Raw genomic sequence first — 19099 nt, 5'->3', positions numbered from 1 at the left:
ATTGGTTTATCAGCATTTGCGGTAATTGTTCCAGATTTCTGATCATCCCTAGTTGACACTTCACAATTGAGATGTAGTGATGTCTAGCCAAACACAAAAATTTCATCCTAAGCACAACTGATTTGCATATTGCTTATTACCTTCTGTAAAAGGACTTACCTGTACAAGATAGTGTTCAGGCATTGTCTCAGAAATCCTTCCAACAGAGTAATTGGCTTTAAGCAAATCATCGTGTATCTGGAACTCTTCTTTACAATTATACCTAGGAATAAATGAACACTATTTTAGACAGGTAGAAAGGACATCCTCTAGTTCATCTTCACTAAATATTTCTCTAACGCTTCATTTAACATATTGGGGATTATGGTATTAACTGCGGTGAGGTCTTCAAAAACTCCATGCTCCTTGGTGCATTAGAACAACTGAGAGACCCCAATTTCCCAACTACAGGCTGGGAGTGAAGGAAAGGGGAGCATACACTAGTTTTTCCTGCCACATCCTGAGCTAAGCAGGGAGATAAGATTGACAGAGAAAGAAATCAAACCGCCTTTGACATGAGAGACCAGGGTTCGAATCCTGGCAAGGGTCATTACCTAATTAGTGAAGAGTTCAAGGCAAGACTCCCTAATACTGCAGGGTGACCATTTGAGCGCGTCCCAGTGGCTACAGCTCTTGAGCGCTTTGAGTCCGACAGGAGAAAAGTGCTATACAAATGTTCAGATCAACATTGATACTGTCTATATGTGTCAATTTGTATTTAAATGGTCACAATGCAGATTAACATCCAAGAAGGTACATTGTACATTGCCAATAAAGTAGAGATAGTAAACAATCAGGCACCGCAGCAGTGTTAAAGAGACACTGAAGCGAAAAAAATATATGATATAATGAATTGGTTTTGTACTATGAATAAGTACTAGAAGTTTAGCAGCAAATAAAATATTCTCATATTTTTATTTTCATGTATATATTGTTTTTTCTAACATTGCATCATTCTATAATATGTGCAGTGTACACAACACTCAGCATTCAAAATGATTCTTTCAGAGCAGTCTGTGAACTAATGACCTCTCCTCTGGCAGAGAAAAAGTAAATAGTCCAATAACACTTGAGATAATAAAAAAGTCAGATAACAGCCCTCTCCATGACTTTGAAAGTCACAGAGCTTAATTGCTTTTTTGCATAGAGATAACAACTACAGTTTCTTAACTCTTCCTGTACTGGAAACACTTAGACTGATGTATCTGATCTTAATGTTTTATTTCTTAGCTGTACTACACATACAAATCATAATATCATAATTTTTTTCGCTTCAGTGTCTCTTTAAATTTACTCTGTGTTCAGATGTTCAGCAGTATATTCCAAACAATATGCTGTATATACAGTGATGTGAAAAACTATTTGCCCCCTACCTGATTCCTTATTCGTTTGCACGTTTGTCACACTTAAATGTTTCTGCTCATCGAAAAACGTTAGCTATTAGTCAAAGATAACATAATTGAACACAAAATGACGTTTTAAATGATGGTTTTTATTATTTAGTGAGAAAAAAAAAAAACTCCAAACCTACATGGCCCAGTGTGAAAAAGTGATTTGCCCCCCCCCCCCCCCCTTGTTAAAAAATAACTTAACTGTGGTTTATCACACCTGAGTTCAATTGCTGTAGTCACCCCCAGGCCTGATTACTGCCACACCGGTTTCAATCAAGAAATCACTTAAATAGGAGCTGACACAGAGAAGTAGACCAAACACCTCAAAAGCTAGACATCATGCCAAGATCCAAAGAAATTCAGGAACAAATGAGAACAAAAGTAATTGAGATCTATCAGTGTGGTAAAGGTTATAATGCCATTTCTAAAGCTTTGGGACTCCAGCGAACCACAGTGAGAGCCATTATCCACAAATGGCAAAAACATAGAACAGTGATGAACCTTCCCAGGAGTGGCCGGCCGACCAAAATTACCCCAAGAGCGCAGAGAAAACTCATCCGAGAGGCCACAAAAGACCCCAGGACAACATCTAAAGAACTGCAGGCCTCACTTGCCTCAATTAAGGTCAGTGTTCACGACTCCACCATAAGAAAGAGACTGGGCAAAAACAGCCTGCATGGCAGATATCCAATGCGCAAACCACTTTTAAGCAAAAAGAACATTAAGGCTCGTCTCAATTTTGCTAAAAAAACATCTCAATGATTGCCAAGACTTTTGGGAAAATACCTTGTGGACTGACGAGACAAAAGTTGAACTTTTTGGAAGGTGCGTGTCCCGTTACATCTTGCGTAGAAGTAACACAGCATTTCAGCAAAAGAACATCGTACCAACAGTAAAATATGGTGGTGGTAGTGTGATGGTCTGGGGTTGTTTTGCTGCTTCAGGACCTGGAAGGCTTGCTGTGATAGATGGAACCATGAATTCTACTGTCTACCAAAAAATCCTGAAGGAGAATGTCCGGCCATCTGTTCGTCGACTCAAGCTGAAGCGATCTTGGGTGCTGCAGCAGGACAATGACCCAAAACACACCAGCAAATCCACCTCTGAATGGCTGAAGAAAAACAAAAAGAAGACTTTGGAGTGGCCTAGTCAAAGTCCTGACCTGAATCCTATTGAGATGTTGTGGCATGACCTTAAAAAGGCGGTTCATGCTAGAAAACCCTCAAATAAAGCTGAATTACAACAATACTGCAAAGATGAGTGGGCCAAAATTCCCCCAGAGCGCTGTAAAAGACTCATTGCAAGTTATCACAAACGCTTGATTGCAGTTATTGCTGCTAAGGGTGGCCCAACCAGTTATTAGGTTCAGGGGGCAATTTCTTTTTCACACAGGGCCATGTAGATTTGGAGTTTTTTTTCTCACTAAATAATAAAAACCATAATTTAAAACGGCATTTTGTGTTCAATTATGTTATCTTTGACTAATAGTTAACGGTTTTTGATGAGCAGAAACATTTAAGTGTGACAAACATGCAAAAGAACAAGAAATCAGGAAGGGGGCAAATAGTTTTTCACATCACTGTAGTGGTAGATAAGCGAGTCACAATCCCATAGTTGTTGCCCACAGTCACTGTTTGTCACAAACACCAACATTGTCTACTATCTCAACTTTATTGATACATATCTGCCTCTATCATGAGCACGCAGTATCCATTTCATTTTTGAGGTAGTAGTTTGTGACTTGATACACCTCTCTGCCAATGACTTACATCCCCCCTTTTGTACATGGAGGACTGTAACCCTCATAGTGCTGGTTATTTTCATATGCTTCCTTGATTGACAAGAAGTTACATTCATGCCTTCAATTGGCTACCTACATACTCATGAGGAGAGCTTGTAGATGACCTATAACTCTCCCCCAATACCATCATCGCCCACTACTGTACAACAAGGTAACTGAGGAGCTCAATGCATGCCAGTACTTGGCACAGCAGAGTAGGGGAGACAACCTTTCTTTGGTATTCCTCCAGATGCATCCTTCTAAAGCTTATAAAGCATGGACACTGCCATGTTCGAACATCTTAGGGGGCCCAACACTCTGGGTTATCAGTCCACTTACATCTTCTGCCAGGCCAATAGTTTGCATCTTTATAAAGATCCTTTCCAGGGAGTGCGATTTTGTGTAATGCAACAGCCAAAGTGTGAAAGGACCTTTAATACTTATCAATGTCCTATCTTTCCCCACACAGTACCTGCTGTACATAACTGTAAAGTCAAACAAGTAATAAATGCAAGAAAATCAGGTTGCGTATTGAACACTCACTTTATATTAAGAAACTGGAACTGCATAAGCACATCTATCGGCACAAAGAAAGTACACAGTAGCAGATAGTTCCTCTGCAGTTCTGACTGCTTGAATTTCAGAAAATAGAGAAACTCACACCTCCCATATGATGTCAATCCATCATACTAATGGAAGACATCACAGGTTTCGTGTCTCCCATATCACAAGCCCATATCATATGCCTAATGCTGGGAATACACAGTTCATTTTTGAGCCATTTAGATGGCTTGATAGATCATTTCCGATGTGTCCGATCGTTTTCCGCATTAAAAACAATGGAAAAAGATAAGAAAAGCACCTGCAGAGTCGAGCGTGAAATCACTACAGCGGTAGAATCGAATGGCAAAATCGAGCTGTGTATGCCCAGCATAAAACTTTTCTATGCCCCTGCCTCACTTCACATACCCTTCTTTCTATGGCCTCCACTCTGTGCTCTCATTTCAGCGTAGTGCTTACAAAGCAGATTGTTGCAAAAATTTAAATTAAAAAAAAAAAAAATCTGCTTCTATGATGTGGGCTCTCTCGGTCAGTAGCCACTGTGACAGGTCTCTTCCTCCATCCTCGAGGGAACATAGAGTTCACTTTGTGAAGTACATGGCCAATTTGTGAGATCACTTTGCATGTATGAAGGACTTATGTCATATGCACGGAATAACATCACATGATGAATGTGCCTGCAAGAGTGAAGGAAGAAAACCTGGAAAAGACCTCCTTGCCCAAGCAGGTTACTGGGTCAGCAGTCGCAGTAATGACTATTCAGCAAGGCAGGAGGAGCTTGCTGGCTTATTAACCAGGATGGATCCAGCAGGCAACACTGTGCAGTGCCACCACAGGACCTATCATCCCTGTGATAGTGCCATAGTCTTCTACCATACCTGGACGTTACAACGGATTGGCTCGGTTCAGGGGCGTAACTATAAATCCTGGGGGACCCCAGCAAAAGTTTTAAAGCCCCCCCCCAATGTTCAAACCCTTTGCCTTGCCTACCCTTGGTGACCCTCAGAGTCTGGGGGTTCATCTTGCGAGGGTCACAAAGCAAGTGCCACAGTATAATCAGTGGTGTAACTAAGGAGCTCGGGGCCCCACTGCAATTTTTTTCATGGGGCCCCATGACCTCTATTGATATTAAGCCCCAAATCAAGAACAGCTACAGTATCAGAGAGGTGTATTTAGCGTAAGATAACCCTATGCAATGCAGATATAGAGGCGTTCTTTATCAGCACAGCACTAATGGAAAGCTAATAGGATGGATGAAGGAGGGACCCTAGTGGGCCCCTCTGGTCCAGGGGTTCCTGTGCAGTTGCAACCTCTGCATTAGAGATGTCGCAAACATAGAAATTTCCATTGGCGAATGTGAATTCCGCAAATGTTTGTGAATCTGGCGAACCATTATAGACTTCAATGGGCAGGCAAATTTTAAAACCTACAAAGACTGTTTCTGGCCACAAAAGTGATGGAAAGTTGTTTTAAGGGGTCTGGATAGGGGCATGCAAGAGGGGGATCCATGCCAAAAGTCTCATAAAACAATTACAGCGTTGATGCAAAGTCGAGTTTTAATCCCTAAAGGGCAGAAATCACATTATACACAGCTCTGGGTGTCAGTGGGCTGTGGAGTGTCTTACACAGAAAAATGCAATAGTACTATCAGAATACAGTGAAATAATATTGCACTGGAGTGGTTCTGTGCCGGCAACTTAACCTTCCTGGCGGTAAGCCCGAACTGAGTTCGGGCTATGCCGCCGGAAGGCACCGCTCAGGCCCCGCTGGGCCGATTTGCATAATTTTTTTTTTGCTGCACGCAGCTAGCACTTTGCTAGCTGCGTGCAGTGCCTGATCGCCGCCGCTACCCGCCGATCCGCCGCAATTGCTCTCGCCGCGGCCGCCCCCCCCCCCCAGACCCCGTGCGCTGCCTGGCCAATCAGTGCCAGGCAGCGCTATGGGTCAGATCGGAGTCCCCTCTGACGTCACGACGTCGATGACGTCGGTGACGTCATCCCGCCCGTCGCCATGGCGACGGGGGAAGCCCTCCAGGAGATCCCGTTCTTTCAACGGGATCTCCGGATCTCCGATCGCCGGCGGCGATCGGAGGGGCTGGGGGGATGCCGCTGAGCAGCGGCTATCATGTAGCGAGACTTTGTCTCGCTACATGAAAAAAAAAAAAAAAAATTTAAAAAAAAAGATTTGCTGCCCCCTGGCGATTTTTTTGCAAACCGCCAGGAGGGTTAATGAGGCAACAACAGTAGTGTGCACACAGCTCTGGGTGTCAGTGGGGTGTAGAGTGTCACACACAAAAAAAAAACCCACAGGAGACCGATGTACTTGCCCTCAAAAGGCCTGTTTGGGGTGCTTTCACAGCAAATTCGGAACAAGAATACAGGCCTAGCTAATGCTTTCCCTACCAATCTGCAGCAAGTCTGACCCTGCTCTCACCAACAGTCATCAGCCAGCAGAAAATTAATCCAATATGTCCACCACAACTGCTTTATGATAGGGAGGTGGGGGGTCCAGGAAGGGGTGCTAGCTGATTGGCTGCCACGTATCTGCTGACTGAGGTAAGGGGTCAAAGTTTAGCTCAATGATAATGTAGAGAGGGCGATTTAAACATACCAACTGTTCACCACGAATCAAACACACCAACTGTTCACCGCGAATCAAACACACCAACTGTTCACCGCGAATGCGAACAGCCGATGCTCGTAGAATACTGCTAGCCGGGGAACTGTTCGGGCCATCTCTACTCTGCATCCCCCATTGCTATGCCACTGAGCATAATCTTCACACCCATAACAAGTGTAGCCACAGAAACACCCGATCTGAAGGACAAACCCAGGGGCAGTTAATGGTTGGGGCCCAGTCAGAGCTCTGCCCCCCTCTCCCGCGGTTGCAGTGGTTGCTCCCCTGTAGTTTGCCCCTGGCTCTGCTAGCATTTATTTTTGTACAGTATATTTACCGACATTTCCATCCACACACACTGGAGAGTTTATTTAACAATTTACTTGCACAACATGTAATAAAAATATAGATTATTACTGTCTGTAAAATGTGAAGCAGTTTTGAACAATACTTACGTAATTACTACAGGGGCCACTTTATTGGTGATGATGGATTTAGCTTTGTTGTGGATGCTCACAGCCTGAAATGAATGGATGCTCAGGCTGTTTCTGTCGTCTACACTTGAACTCCCACTGCCATTCCCTTGAATGCTGTCACTAGGGGGCACTACTGGTGCTGGCTGCTGAGCTGCACTGGCAGTCGTACCCATACTCCACAAGCGCCTAAAAAGAGAAGAGATGAAAAAGGTCACAAATCATAAATTGGAATAGAGGGGGCTATAAAATACACAGTAAACAGGCAAGCAGTCTTTTATGTCATCAAAAGTTATTCTGCAAACTAAAAAGAAACATTAAACAGCTTTCATTGTTACAATAGAATACAATGACAGCAAAACACATAATGACAATCACTCCCATTCCATGACTCAGAATTAATAACAGTAAATTATATTTATGTACATATATTTATTATGCTAAATATGTACAAGTCCTTTTTTAGTTCTATGAGATATTACTAAACAGGAACACTTAATGGAGTATATGATGTTTATGAGTGGGTAATTATAATAGCACCGTGCTTTACAGATTCAGAGCCTTCAACATTCATTTCTTTATCATTTATGAATAATAAGATTAATTATAAAACCCCAGAAATGATAGAACAGTGTAATGTTTGCATTATACAGGTGTGGGACTGAGGAACAGGCAGATATAACCAATTGGAGGTTATTTCACACATGGAAGCAAAAACATGATGTGAGAGACAGGAAAGCCTGAGAAAGGAATCATTTACTTCCTACATCCTGTTTTATCTCTGCAGTGCAGACACTCTCAGGCTGCCGGATCACCCCAGGTTTCCAATTCAATGCTCTGAACTGATTTCCTATGAATCCTGAGTACACACACAGTTCATCATCACTGCCAATAAACAACCAGGCAAACGTGTGGGGAAATTCAGAGTTGTGCTCATAAACTGGTGGCTGCTTCGCAGTCACGTTTTAGCTTTCATTCTCATACCTAAGAAGTTTTAAATACCTAAGAAGTTTTAAATCAGGATGATACCATTTATTGGCTAACTAAAAAGAATAAGAATAAGCGAGCTTTCAGCTTTGCAGCCTTCGTCGGGCTGTAAAGCCGAAAGCTCGCTTATTATTATTCTTTTTAGTTGGCCAATAAATGGTATCATCCGGATTTAAAACTGCTTGCTTTTACTGATGGCTAACACGGTACAATACCCTACTGCATTCTCATACCTGTGCTAGAAAAATAAGGCAAATGACTGCAATTTCTGATCTTAACCACCCTGGCGTTCTATTAAGATCGCCAGGGCAGCTGCGGGAGGGTTTTTTTTTAATAAAAAAAAAACGATTTCATGCAGCCAACTGAAAGTTGGCTGCATGAAAGCCCACTAGAGGGCGCTCCTAATCCATATTTCTGATCGCCTCCGGCGATCCGCAGTAACAAGGAAGGCCGCAATAAGCGGCCTTCCTTGTTTCGTTTTGCTCGTCGCCATGGCGACGAGCGGAGTGACGTCATGGACGTCAGCCGACGTCCTGACGTCAGCCGCCTCCGATCCAGCCCTCAGCGCTGGCCGGAACTGTTTGTTCCGGCTGCGCAGGGCTCGGGCGGCTGGGGGGACCCTCTTTCGCCGCTGCACGCGGCGGATCGCCGCGCTGCAGCGGCGATCGGGCAGCACACGCGGCTGGCAAAGTGCTGGCTGCGTGTGCTGCTTTTTACAGCGAGCAAATCGGCCCAGCAGGGCCTGAGCGGCAGCCACCGGCGGTGATGGACGAGCTGAGCTCGTCCATACCGCTAAGGTGGTTAAAGTACACCTGAAGTCAAATGGAAAAGGAGGATGACATATTTATTCCCTTTATTTAAACAATGCAAATCGTACCGCCTAGCTTTCTGAGATAAGAAAGAGGGACACTTTAAGACACACCCCTGCCACACCCCTAATCACAACCCGTCACTGATACCAGAAATAATTCAGACCACACTAGTCCTCTCTATCAGCATTAGTCCTCCCTTTCTAATATTTAAAAATATATCAATGTAAATAATAAAAATGACGTTTAAAATATTTAAACTTTTTCTGTCAAAAAAAAAAAAAAAAAATTATATATACACACACACACACACACACACACACACACACACACACACACACACACACACACACACACACTAAAGCGGAATATAACCCTACATTTCAACTTTGCTCTAAAATATTATTTACAGCATATTATATGCAAAAAGCATTTTTATTTTACTAGACCAGCATTGGAAGGGTTAAACACAGAGGTTTAAAGTTCCGTGGAGAGATATGCAGAAGTTCAGATAGATACATTTTATTTAGTTGAATGTATCTATTGATAAATGTTACACACCATTTGGCTGTCCTCCAAGCTCCTTCTCAGTCAGAGAGAGAGAGTCACATTCAACACTTAGATACATTTATGTAAACAAAATGTATCTATTTCAGCTTCGGATACGTCTGCAGAAATCTCCAGGAACTTTAAAGCCCTGTGTAACCCTTCCAATGCTGGTCTAGTAAAAAAAAAAAATGCTGGTTGCATATAATATACTGTAAATAATGTTTTAGAGCAAAGTTGAAATGCAGGGTTATATTCCGTTTTAACATAGAGGTCTACATGAGTCCTGAAGAGGAAGAAAGAGGGACGGAGGGTTTTAGTTCCCAAAGACGGACTGTCCTTCTGAAAAAGGGATAGTTGGGAGCAATGCCTGGCTGCCCTGGGGATCCTCTGCATCTAATGCTTGGAGCCCTAGAACCTGGACAAACGTGCAGATCAGATGTTTCTGACTGAAGTCTGATTGGAATTGCAGCATGCTTGTTTCAGGTGAGCGATTCAGACACTACTGATGCATGGAAGATCAGCAGGACTGACATGCACTTGGTATTGTAAGTAAATAAATATGGCAGCCTCCATATTTCTATCACTTCAGTTGTCCTTCAAAGGAAATGGATACCTGACATGCTGGGTTTTATATGCTATCTTGCAAGGATTGGAGAACTTAAGTGATTTTTTTATTATGAATTGTCTGTTAGGTGGTAAAAATATAGAACTCTTTCTTGGATCATATAAGACCTTAGTAGTGAGAGCTGCTGAAATCTCAGCAAAAAACAAAACAAAACAAAAGCCAGTTGTGCACAGCTAAAGTGCATGGTACAGCTAAAGTGCACGGTTGTGCACAGCTAAACTGCAAGTGACACATTAGTGATCCTATCTAGCAGTAATGTGGGTGCAGGTATAAGACCTGATGGCCATTTCACGCCAAGTGGCGCTTCTTCCGAAGCTCAAGTGCCGGTTGGTGTGAAACAGCGGTAAGCCTCTTGTGCCGGCACCCACCAGTAGAGACCTATCTCCGGCTCTCTGGTATGTTAATTTGTGCGCATCCTTTGCAATTCAGGCCTCAAATTCCCTGAAAAAAAGCCCTACCTGGAACTTTGAGCATGCTTTTCATCCCAGCTTACAGCAAGGTTATCAGCTATGTGCATGTATGACAGGGACAGGGCAGGTGGCCGATCAGTACAGTAGCATACCTTCAAATCCAGGAACAGCACAGTACAAAGGAACAGGAAATGTTCTACTGAGAGACACTTCCTGATAGAAATATAAGACATAAACCCTTGCACACCTTTTGGAGCAAGAAATAAATATAAGACACGGTTTTATTTTTGGAAAAACACGGTTGAAGTGATGACTTTGCACGTGACGCAACTAATAAAATTTGAAATAGCAGCGGTGCCATTTGGAGCTTTCTTCCATGGAAGTAAGCAGAATAACATGCGGAAAGTTTCAACACACTGAGTAGAGGATAAAGCAACAAGTTACATGCAATACATTATGCTCTACTCATCGCACGTTATTCTGCTTATTGCCGTTTAGTGGATACACCTCATAACGTGATAGCATCAACCCAACCGCTCATGCTAATCAGTATACTGCAAGCAGGGGACAAGTGTGCAGGGCAGCACATTTCTGCTGTGCAACTGTTCAGGCCACAGAGGTACTAATTCAAATGAGCCCTCCTAACCCCCCCCCCCCCACACACACACACCCACACACACACACACACACACACACACACACACACACACACACACACACACTCACCTTTACCCTTCTGTGAAAACCCATCTGAAAGTTTATTGGTGAAATGCCCTATTATTCGATCATTTTAAATAATACTATTTGAAGCACTTGAGGAGAAAACATGGAACATGCGATCATGAAGAATTAAAGAGTGCAGCTTATGTCAATAAATAAGCACAGCGTAAGAAGAGATTAAGGTCACTGAGACATGTAGTTTCATCATAAAACACTAAGCAATCAAGCAGATTTATGAGAAGGGATACAAAAAAAAAATAATAATAATGTCTTCAGTCAGTAGCACAAGCAACATTTCCGAAGCCCAAAATGTGCAACATCGGACAGATCGATTTGTTAAAGGGAACCTGAAGTGAGAGGTATATGGAGGCTGCCATACTGATTACTTTTTAAACAATACCAGTTGTCATATTTTTGTCAGAAACTTCTAAATTTGCATATGCTTGTTCAGGGTCTAAAGCTAAAAGTATTAGAGGCAGAGAATCAGCAGGACAGCCACACAACTGGTATTTTTTAAAAGAAAATAAATATGGCAGCCCCCATATGTCTCTCACCTCAGTTTAAAAAACCCTCACCTTTAAAATGCCTACAGTCCAACTGTACAATGACAAACAATGGACGGCATAAAAAAAGCGGGAACTGGACTAACTAAACCGAACCGATACTGCTAACATATGTATCAATCTGTTTTTACAAGCGCTACACAGTGTTCGTCTTTTTGGGATTTATACTAAAGATGGGGAAAAGCAGATGACACAAAAAAACCTTATGTGTATTGGGGGAAAACTGTTTGAAATTATTCTCCTGGGTCATATGAGAAGACAATGGGAGTTTATAAGTTAGGTTAATAAATTAGCAGTAGCTATGTCCCTCAGAGTAAAAAGGTAGCCACACACCATACCATTTTTTTTTAAATATCTTTTCAATTCAAGAATCACAAGCAATTTTTTTGACTGATTGAAACAATTAAAAAAATCTGACCAAATGTGCCACACATATAAGTTACATTTTTCTCCTATTATGAAAAAAAATGATTGAAAACTCAAAAAAATGCTTGGGTCTGCACATCAAGAAATTAATAATCTACCCTACACGAGTCAAGTTGATCAGAAAAATTCAACACTCCCGATCTTTTATCGAATAAAAATCGAATTGGTGTAAAATTGAATTTTAATTGTATGGTGTGTGGCCACCTTAAGCCCATTCCATGAAAATGAACTGTCTCCTCGAATCCTTGATTTAGGGCCCGTTCACACTTAGAACCGCAGAACGCCGGCGAGTACCCGATTAGCGAGGAAAAATCACTGGACACTGCGGCGGTTTTGAAGCGATCATGATTAGCGTGCTATGCACGCTAATCACGATCGCAAACCGCGGAACGCTCATCGTCTGCAAACACTGAGAACACATGAGAACACTGCCACTCGCTACATTGTGTAGCGGTTCTTGCAGAACCACTAGCAGTTTGCCGTGAGCGGGAATCGTGCGATACCCGCTCAGGTGTGAATGGGCCCTTACAGCTTCAGAAAAACAACAAAGAAAATGGATTCTGCCAAAAAGCCATTTCTTATAATTATAAAGGCAACTTGAACAAAAACAAACCCACAGATGGATTGTCCAAACTAATTCCATGACAAGTAGGCATTATGGGATAGAAGGGGGCAGGAAATGTGGGCAGCTGTGGCACCTCACAGTCCACAATACTAACTGCAGCTATAGCCCAGTGGACTATTTGGATGCCAGATATAGCCAAAGAGCCTGGGGAAGCGGAGATTTTGCGGCAACGGGGTAAGTTACCAGGTGTAAGTGTGTAGTATTAGAGTTAGAAGCAGGTAGGGGTAAATTAGTGTTAGGATAACATACTGGTAAGTTAGGGTTAGTGTGAGAGGGACACTGGGTTAGCAATAATAGAATATCGGTAATGTTACCGATATTCAATTACCAGAATCATCCAGAGCCCAATAGTAGAATATCAGCAGTATTGGCAATATTCTACTAGCGACTTCACCCTGCGCCCAAATTTCCTTGGCACCCTTTTTTCGTAAACGCATTTTGCAACCTATCGAATCAGGCTTCAAGCAATAAAAATGTGATTAAAAGTACACGTTGGCTGGGTTATGTCATTCATGTTATAACATAATACAGGGTTTTTGTTTCCTCCGTGCTGTTTACATGGGTGCATTAAATTAAATAACAAAAAAAAATAAAAATATTAAGTTGCTGTAACAATCACAACTTGGCAAAGTCTTTCATGCGTTAGAGTTCATTTATAAGGACAAGCTGCAGTCAAAACCTTTTAATTTTTCTTGGAGAGTATGGAAAGTTTTATTATTATTATCATTACCATCTGTGACCCTCTTTGGGACATTGTCCAGACTAGGGATGATCAATGAGGTGCAAATAATTTCGAGTTGATGCAGTAGCATTATGCAAATTTATGCATCTGGAAAATTAAATCCTGCTGATGAGGTAAAATTTGATTGGTCTATTTAAAAAAAAAAAAAAAAAAAAAAAAAAAAAAACACCTTTCATAATCCTGCATCAACTCGAAATTATTTGCATCTCATTGACCAAACCTAGTCCAGACTGAATGCTATGTAAATCTCCTACACAGAAATAGACATCAGGATTTTTTTTTTTCCGGACAACAGGGAATAGGTAGAATATGTGTCAAGTTTTAACTACTGTCACTCATTTCCTTCTTTCTCCTGGGCTTAAAATAAAATCAAACTGACACTAGCAAAAAAGGAAAGAAAGAGAGGTCTGGTGGAGACACAGAATGCAGGAAAACTACGCAAACCTTCCATTACTTTATGCAAGTCTACATCAAGGGTGGCCAAGAATGGTGCTATCTAGTAAAGATAAAGATCTGACAAGCAAAGCAGTCCATTAAAAAAAATAAAAAGGAGCATGGATTAAGCGGCTCAGCACATCACTGCGCTAATGTGGTTAATATTATCAGAATAAAGTCAGGCAGTAAGGATTTCCTGTTCAGTGACAAACATCCGGATGTAGAAGAGATTTTTCAGATAAGGCATGTGTTACATCAGTGTTCTTTTGGTTATATTTGGTAGGCATTAAAACACAAGATAATGAACACACATTTGTAAAACAAAGAAAAAACAAAAAAGTAAAGAAGTGGGTCAGGAACCTGTTTTGCAATAAAACTTATGGCAGTTAATGTGTATATCTACAGTTTTTAGTTGGGGGGGGGGGGGGGGTTACATCTTACGTATATATACAGATTTTTATTACAAAGACATAAGAATAGTCATTCTGATGTTTAGGGCTAGTTCAGATAGAGGTCAACCAGCCGCCTGCAGCAACCTGGCGTCTCGTTCCAAATTGTCGGCTTTCAGAGGCGCTTTCCGGCATGCAGCATTTTGCATCACCGCAGGGGGACACAGAACTGTGTCTGTAACTGATTCTGGAAGCAACATGGTGCTTCCAGGATCGGCTAAGCACTGGGCAGATGACGGCAAATATCAGGATCAAAACGTTTGCGCAAATGATGGTAAACACAGGTAAGTGATCGAACCGACGGCTGTTCATTCATCTGCATGGACAGCATTGAAACGACGAGCACCAAGGCTGTAGTATCCCGCTGCAGAACCGTCCATGTGACCAGACTGTTACTCTCAAAGCACTGCATGTGTCACTGTGAAAGCTGCTTTGTATGACTGTTAGCTGTTGGTGAAATGGAAGTGTACATACAGGTAGTCCCCGGTTAACCAACAAGATAGGGACTGTAGGTTCGTTCTTAACCGGAATCCGTTCTTAAGTCGGAACATTGTGCCATCTCTGTCCCCTGTACTAGTGTTGGGCGAACAGTGTTCGCCACTGTTCGGGTTCTGCAGAACATCACCCTGTTCGGGTGATGTTCGAGTTCGGCCGAACACCTGACGGTGCTCGGCCAAACCGTTCGGCCACATGGCCGAACTAAGAGCGCATGGCCGAACGTTCCCCGAACGTTCGGCTAGCGCTCTGATTGCCCGAACGGTCACGTGGTTCGGGTAAATAAATACCCGAACCACGTCATATCTCCGCCATTTGTCTGTGGGTTTAGCTTTGGGTAGGCAGGCAGGGTAGTTCGCTCTCCAGCCACGCTAGCCAGGGTCCCCCCCAGTCATTGTGTGTCGCTGCTGGGAACAGTAGCTCGCTCAGCCACACTATATATAGCATTGTTTACTGCCACTGTGTACCTCGCTCAGCCACGCTATATATAGCATTGTGTTTTCTGACACTCTGTGTACACGGCTTAGCCTGGCTATATAGCATTGTGTGTACTGCCACTGTGTACCTCGCTCAGCCACGCTATATATAGCATTGTGTTTACTGCCACTCTGTGTACACGGCTCAGCCAGACTATATAGCATTGTGTGTACTGCCACTGTGCACCTCGCTCAGCCACGCTATATATAGCATTGTGTTTTCTGACACTCTGTGTACACGGCTTAGCCTGACTATATAGCATTGTGTGTACTGCCACTGTGCACCTCGCTCAGCCACGCTATATATAGCATTGTGTTTACTGCCACTCTGTGTACACCGCTCAGCCAGACTATATACCATTGTTTACTGACACTGTGTACACCGCTCAGCCAGACTATATAGCATTGTGTGTACTGCCACTGTGTACCTCGCTCAGCCACGCTATATATGGCATTGTTTACTGACACTCTGTGTACACGGCTCAGCCAGAATATATAGCATTGTGTGTACTGCCACTCTGTGTACACGGCTCAGCCAGACTATATAGCATTGTGTGTACTGCCACTCTGTGTACACCGCTCAGCCAGACTATATAGCATTGTGTGTACTGCCACTCTGTGTACACGGCTCAGCCAGACTATATAGCATTGTGTGTACTGCCACTCTGTGTACACCGCTCAGCCAGACTATATAGCATTGCGTACTCTGCCAGTCAGTGTGTATATTGCTGGGATCAGTAATACTCCACTCACCGCCAACCACTGTATGAGCTCACCATGAGTTCCTCAGAGACCTCCGCTGTGAGCAGCACTCCCAACAACAGCAACAGCCAACGCCCCACGCAAGCTATAACATCCACCCCAGCAGCCAGTGGTCAGCAGCAGCCCTCTCCGGAGGAGAATGTTGTGTCCATCGGTCCGTCGCCAGAACGATTAATGAGGGCTGCCATTGAGGAGATGATGGGGCCTGATGTGGAGGAGGAGGTCTGGCTCAGGCCAGCATCCCAAGTTAATGTTGAGGACGATGAGGGGTCTGTGTCTGGGGATGTTGGGGTGGCAGAGGTGGTGGGTGGGTCAGACTCAGGAGAAGAGTTGTATGATGAGGATGATGATCGGGACCATCTGTATGTGCCTCAGAGTCCGACCCCGGAAAACATGTTGTATCGTGTGTTTAGGTACTAAAATCTGCGTTCCCACTTCCCAGTACTGCCCGCAGTGCCCGGGTCCACGGATCCATATAATTTTTTGGGCAGCACTATCAAACTGTGGTACTATGAGTGAGTTGCCATGGTCCTTCTGTGCTGCCTGTCACACTCACCGTCTGTCTGCAGATGGATTGTTCAACACAGCTACGCCATCTGACATGTAGTCCTGGACCTTGACCATCTTCTCCAGGCGATTGGTGTTGGAGGACGTGGAACTGCCCGATTGCTGTTCTGTGGGCTGCTGCATGGGTGTCAGAAAATGTTCCCACTCCAAGGACACTGCCAATACCATTCCCTTTTCGGCACTAGCAGCAGCTTGTGTTCTTTGCTGCCCTCCTGGTCCTCCTGGGTTTGCTGAAGTCAGTCTGTCGGCGTACAACTGGCTAGAGAAGGAGGAGGATGTCAATCTCCTCTCTAAAGTCTCCATCCTCAAGGGCCTGCTGGAATTGTTCCATTTTTGACCTGTCTGACACTTTCTTCAATCAGTTTTTTAACATTGTGTTTGTATAAACTGGGTATAAACCCAGTAATTGGTGTTGTCCAGATTCCAGAATAATGAATAATAATGAATAGTAAATAATGCACGGGCCGCGTTCAATGCAGTCTAGCATGAATTGAGCCATGTGTGCCAGAGAGTCCTGCCAGACTCCTCTGTCTTCATGTTCTTGTAAGCGTTGTGATTGTTGTGATGCACCATATTCGTCACCAGCATCACTTTCTTCCTCTTCTGCTGTCCTTTCCCGCTAAATTGTGGAAGTCCAACGTGCACCGCTCTGTCCCTCAGCAGTGGCATCCAATTCCTGCTCCAACTCCAGCTGTTCCTCGTCCTGTTCTTTGTCATAGCTGGGACCAGCATTTCCTGAGGCAGGTTGCCTGATGTTGGTATCATCACGCTGATCGTTTTCATCTTCAGAATCCCCCACTTGCATCATGCCAACGGTTTCCATCTTCAACATTGATTTCTTCAGTAAACACAGCAGTGGTATTGTAATGCTGACTGTAGAGTTGTCACTGCTCAGTCACAAGCAACGTGGATTGCTCAAAATTTTGGAGGACTTGGCAGAGATCCAACATGGTGGCCCAATCAGATCCGCAGAAGCTTGATAGCTACTAGCTGCTGGAATGCGCCTCGGCACTGCGCAAAAGCGTGCTAGCATGTGCAGCGTAGAATTCCAGCGCGTAGGCAGGGACATCACCCAGCGAGCGATGGTGCGCTAGATTGAAGCGCTCCTGCATCTCTTGGTGAGTCCTTCAGAAGCGGTACTGGACTTTTAACAATGTTTTTTTTTTTTTTCTTCAACAGAAGATCTGCCACGTTGGAGTGAGGAGGACGCCGCCAACCCCGACACCAAGCTGAACCCCGGCGAACTCCAAGCAGAGGATCTTCAGGAACCCTCAAGGCTTTGAGCAAGCTGAGGAGGATCAGCAGTCCCGACGAGACCTCTCCTCATATGCGACTGAGTGCAGTGGAGCTCCCCAGAACAACCTCTCAGTTGTCACTTTGTCACTGGTCACTTTGTCACTTTGTCATTTTGTCACTTTGTCACTTTGTCAGTTGTCACTTTGTCAGTTGTCACTTTGTCACTTGTCACTTTGTCACTTTGTCACTGGTCACTTTGTCACTGGTCACTTTGTCACTTGTCATTTGTCCAGATGATCTCGGTACACCTCCTGAGATTCAAATTCCTGCACACATTGCTCTGGGATTTGGGTGTGATGAATGATGCATCTAACTGGCCACCGGAGGCAATTAAGGCCTTCAAAACATTAAAAGCAGCTTTCTGTTCCGCCCCCATTTTGCGTCATGTTGAGTTGTTGAAGTCATGTTCATCCTCGGCCTCGCCTTGCATTTCAGTGCGAGGTGCATTTTCCACAGAAAAAGGTTGTGAATCCGGGCACAACATTTGTGGCTGTTCCATTGACCTTTCACAGGTAGAAGATTGTGGGGGTGGGAATAGCTCCTCCGAATAGCCCATTGTGTCCTGAAAACTACTCATTGCATTGCTTTGCGCACACATTTTTTTGTCCTCATGCAAGGCCTGAGTTGCACCTGAAAGCGTGGCCTTCTCCTCCTGCGCCTCCTCCTGTTCCATCACGTCTGCTGCTGCTGGGTTAGCGTTGACGCCCGGTCCCTGTTTATTGAACCTCTTATCTTTATTACATTTATGACTGCATGGCGGTAAAAAGCATGCTATCCGCACGCTTCTTGTCCTCATGCAAGGCCTGGGTTGTTGTGTCTCAAAAAGCATGGCCTTCTCCTCCTGCGCCTGCTCCTGTTCCATCACGTGTGCTGCTGCTGCTGGGTTAGCGTTACCGGTCCCTTTTCCTGGAACCTCTTCTCTGTATTACATTTATGACTGCATGGCGACAAAAAGCATGTTACCTGTGCAAAGAAACATGACATTTTCCACATTTAAAAGACAGTTTTTCCTTTGAAACTTTACAATCAATTTTCTCAAAAACTATAAGCTCTTTTTCAAATATTTTTTTCCTCTTGTACCCACTCCCAAGGTGCACGAACCCTGCTAATTTGGGGTATGTAGCATGTAAGGAAGCTTAACAAAGCACGAAAGTTCGGGTCCCCATTGACTTCCATTATGTTCGGAGTTCGGCGCGAACACCCGAACATCGCGGCGATGTTCGGCGAACGTTCGCGAACCCGAACATCTAGGTGTTCGCCCAACACTACCCTGTACCTCTTCTGTGCCGCCCTTCTGCCTCTA

General features: G+C 43.8%; 1 protein-coding gene across 1 annotated transcript in view; it reads right to left on the bottom strand.

Moving 5' to 3' along the window:
* Positions 1-19099, bottom strand: part of PALD1 (phosphatase domain containing paladin 1) — a 329497-nt gene that overhangs the window by 168181 nt on the left and 142217 nt on the right. Inside the window, exons 3-4 of the mRNA XM_068258949.1 lie at positions 6843-7049; positions 160-262 (exon numbers count right to left, since the gene is read on the bottom strand). Of these exons, the coding sequence (XP_068115050.1) occupies positions 160-262; positions 6843-7049 (310 nt within the window). The remainder of the gene's footprint in view (positions 1-159; positions 263-6842; positions 7050-19099) is intronic.

The sequence above is a fragment of the Hyperolius riggenbachi genome, chromosome 10, assembly GCF_040937935.1.
Source record: "Hyperolius riggenbachi isolate aHypRig1 chromosome 10, aHypRig1.pri, whole genome shotgun sequence".
Taxonomy (NCBI): Eukaryota; Metazoa; Chordata; class Amphibia; order Anura; family Hyperoliidae; genus Hyperolius; species Hyperolius riggenbachi.
The sequence above is the reverse complement of the archived record's forward strand: the minus strand, read 5'-3'. Positions and strand labels throughout refer to the sequence as shown.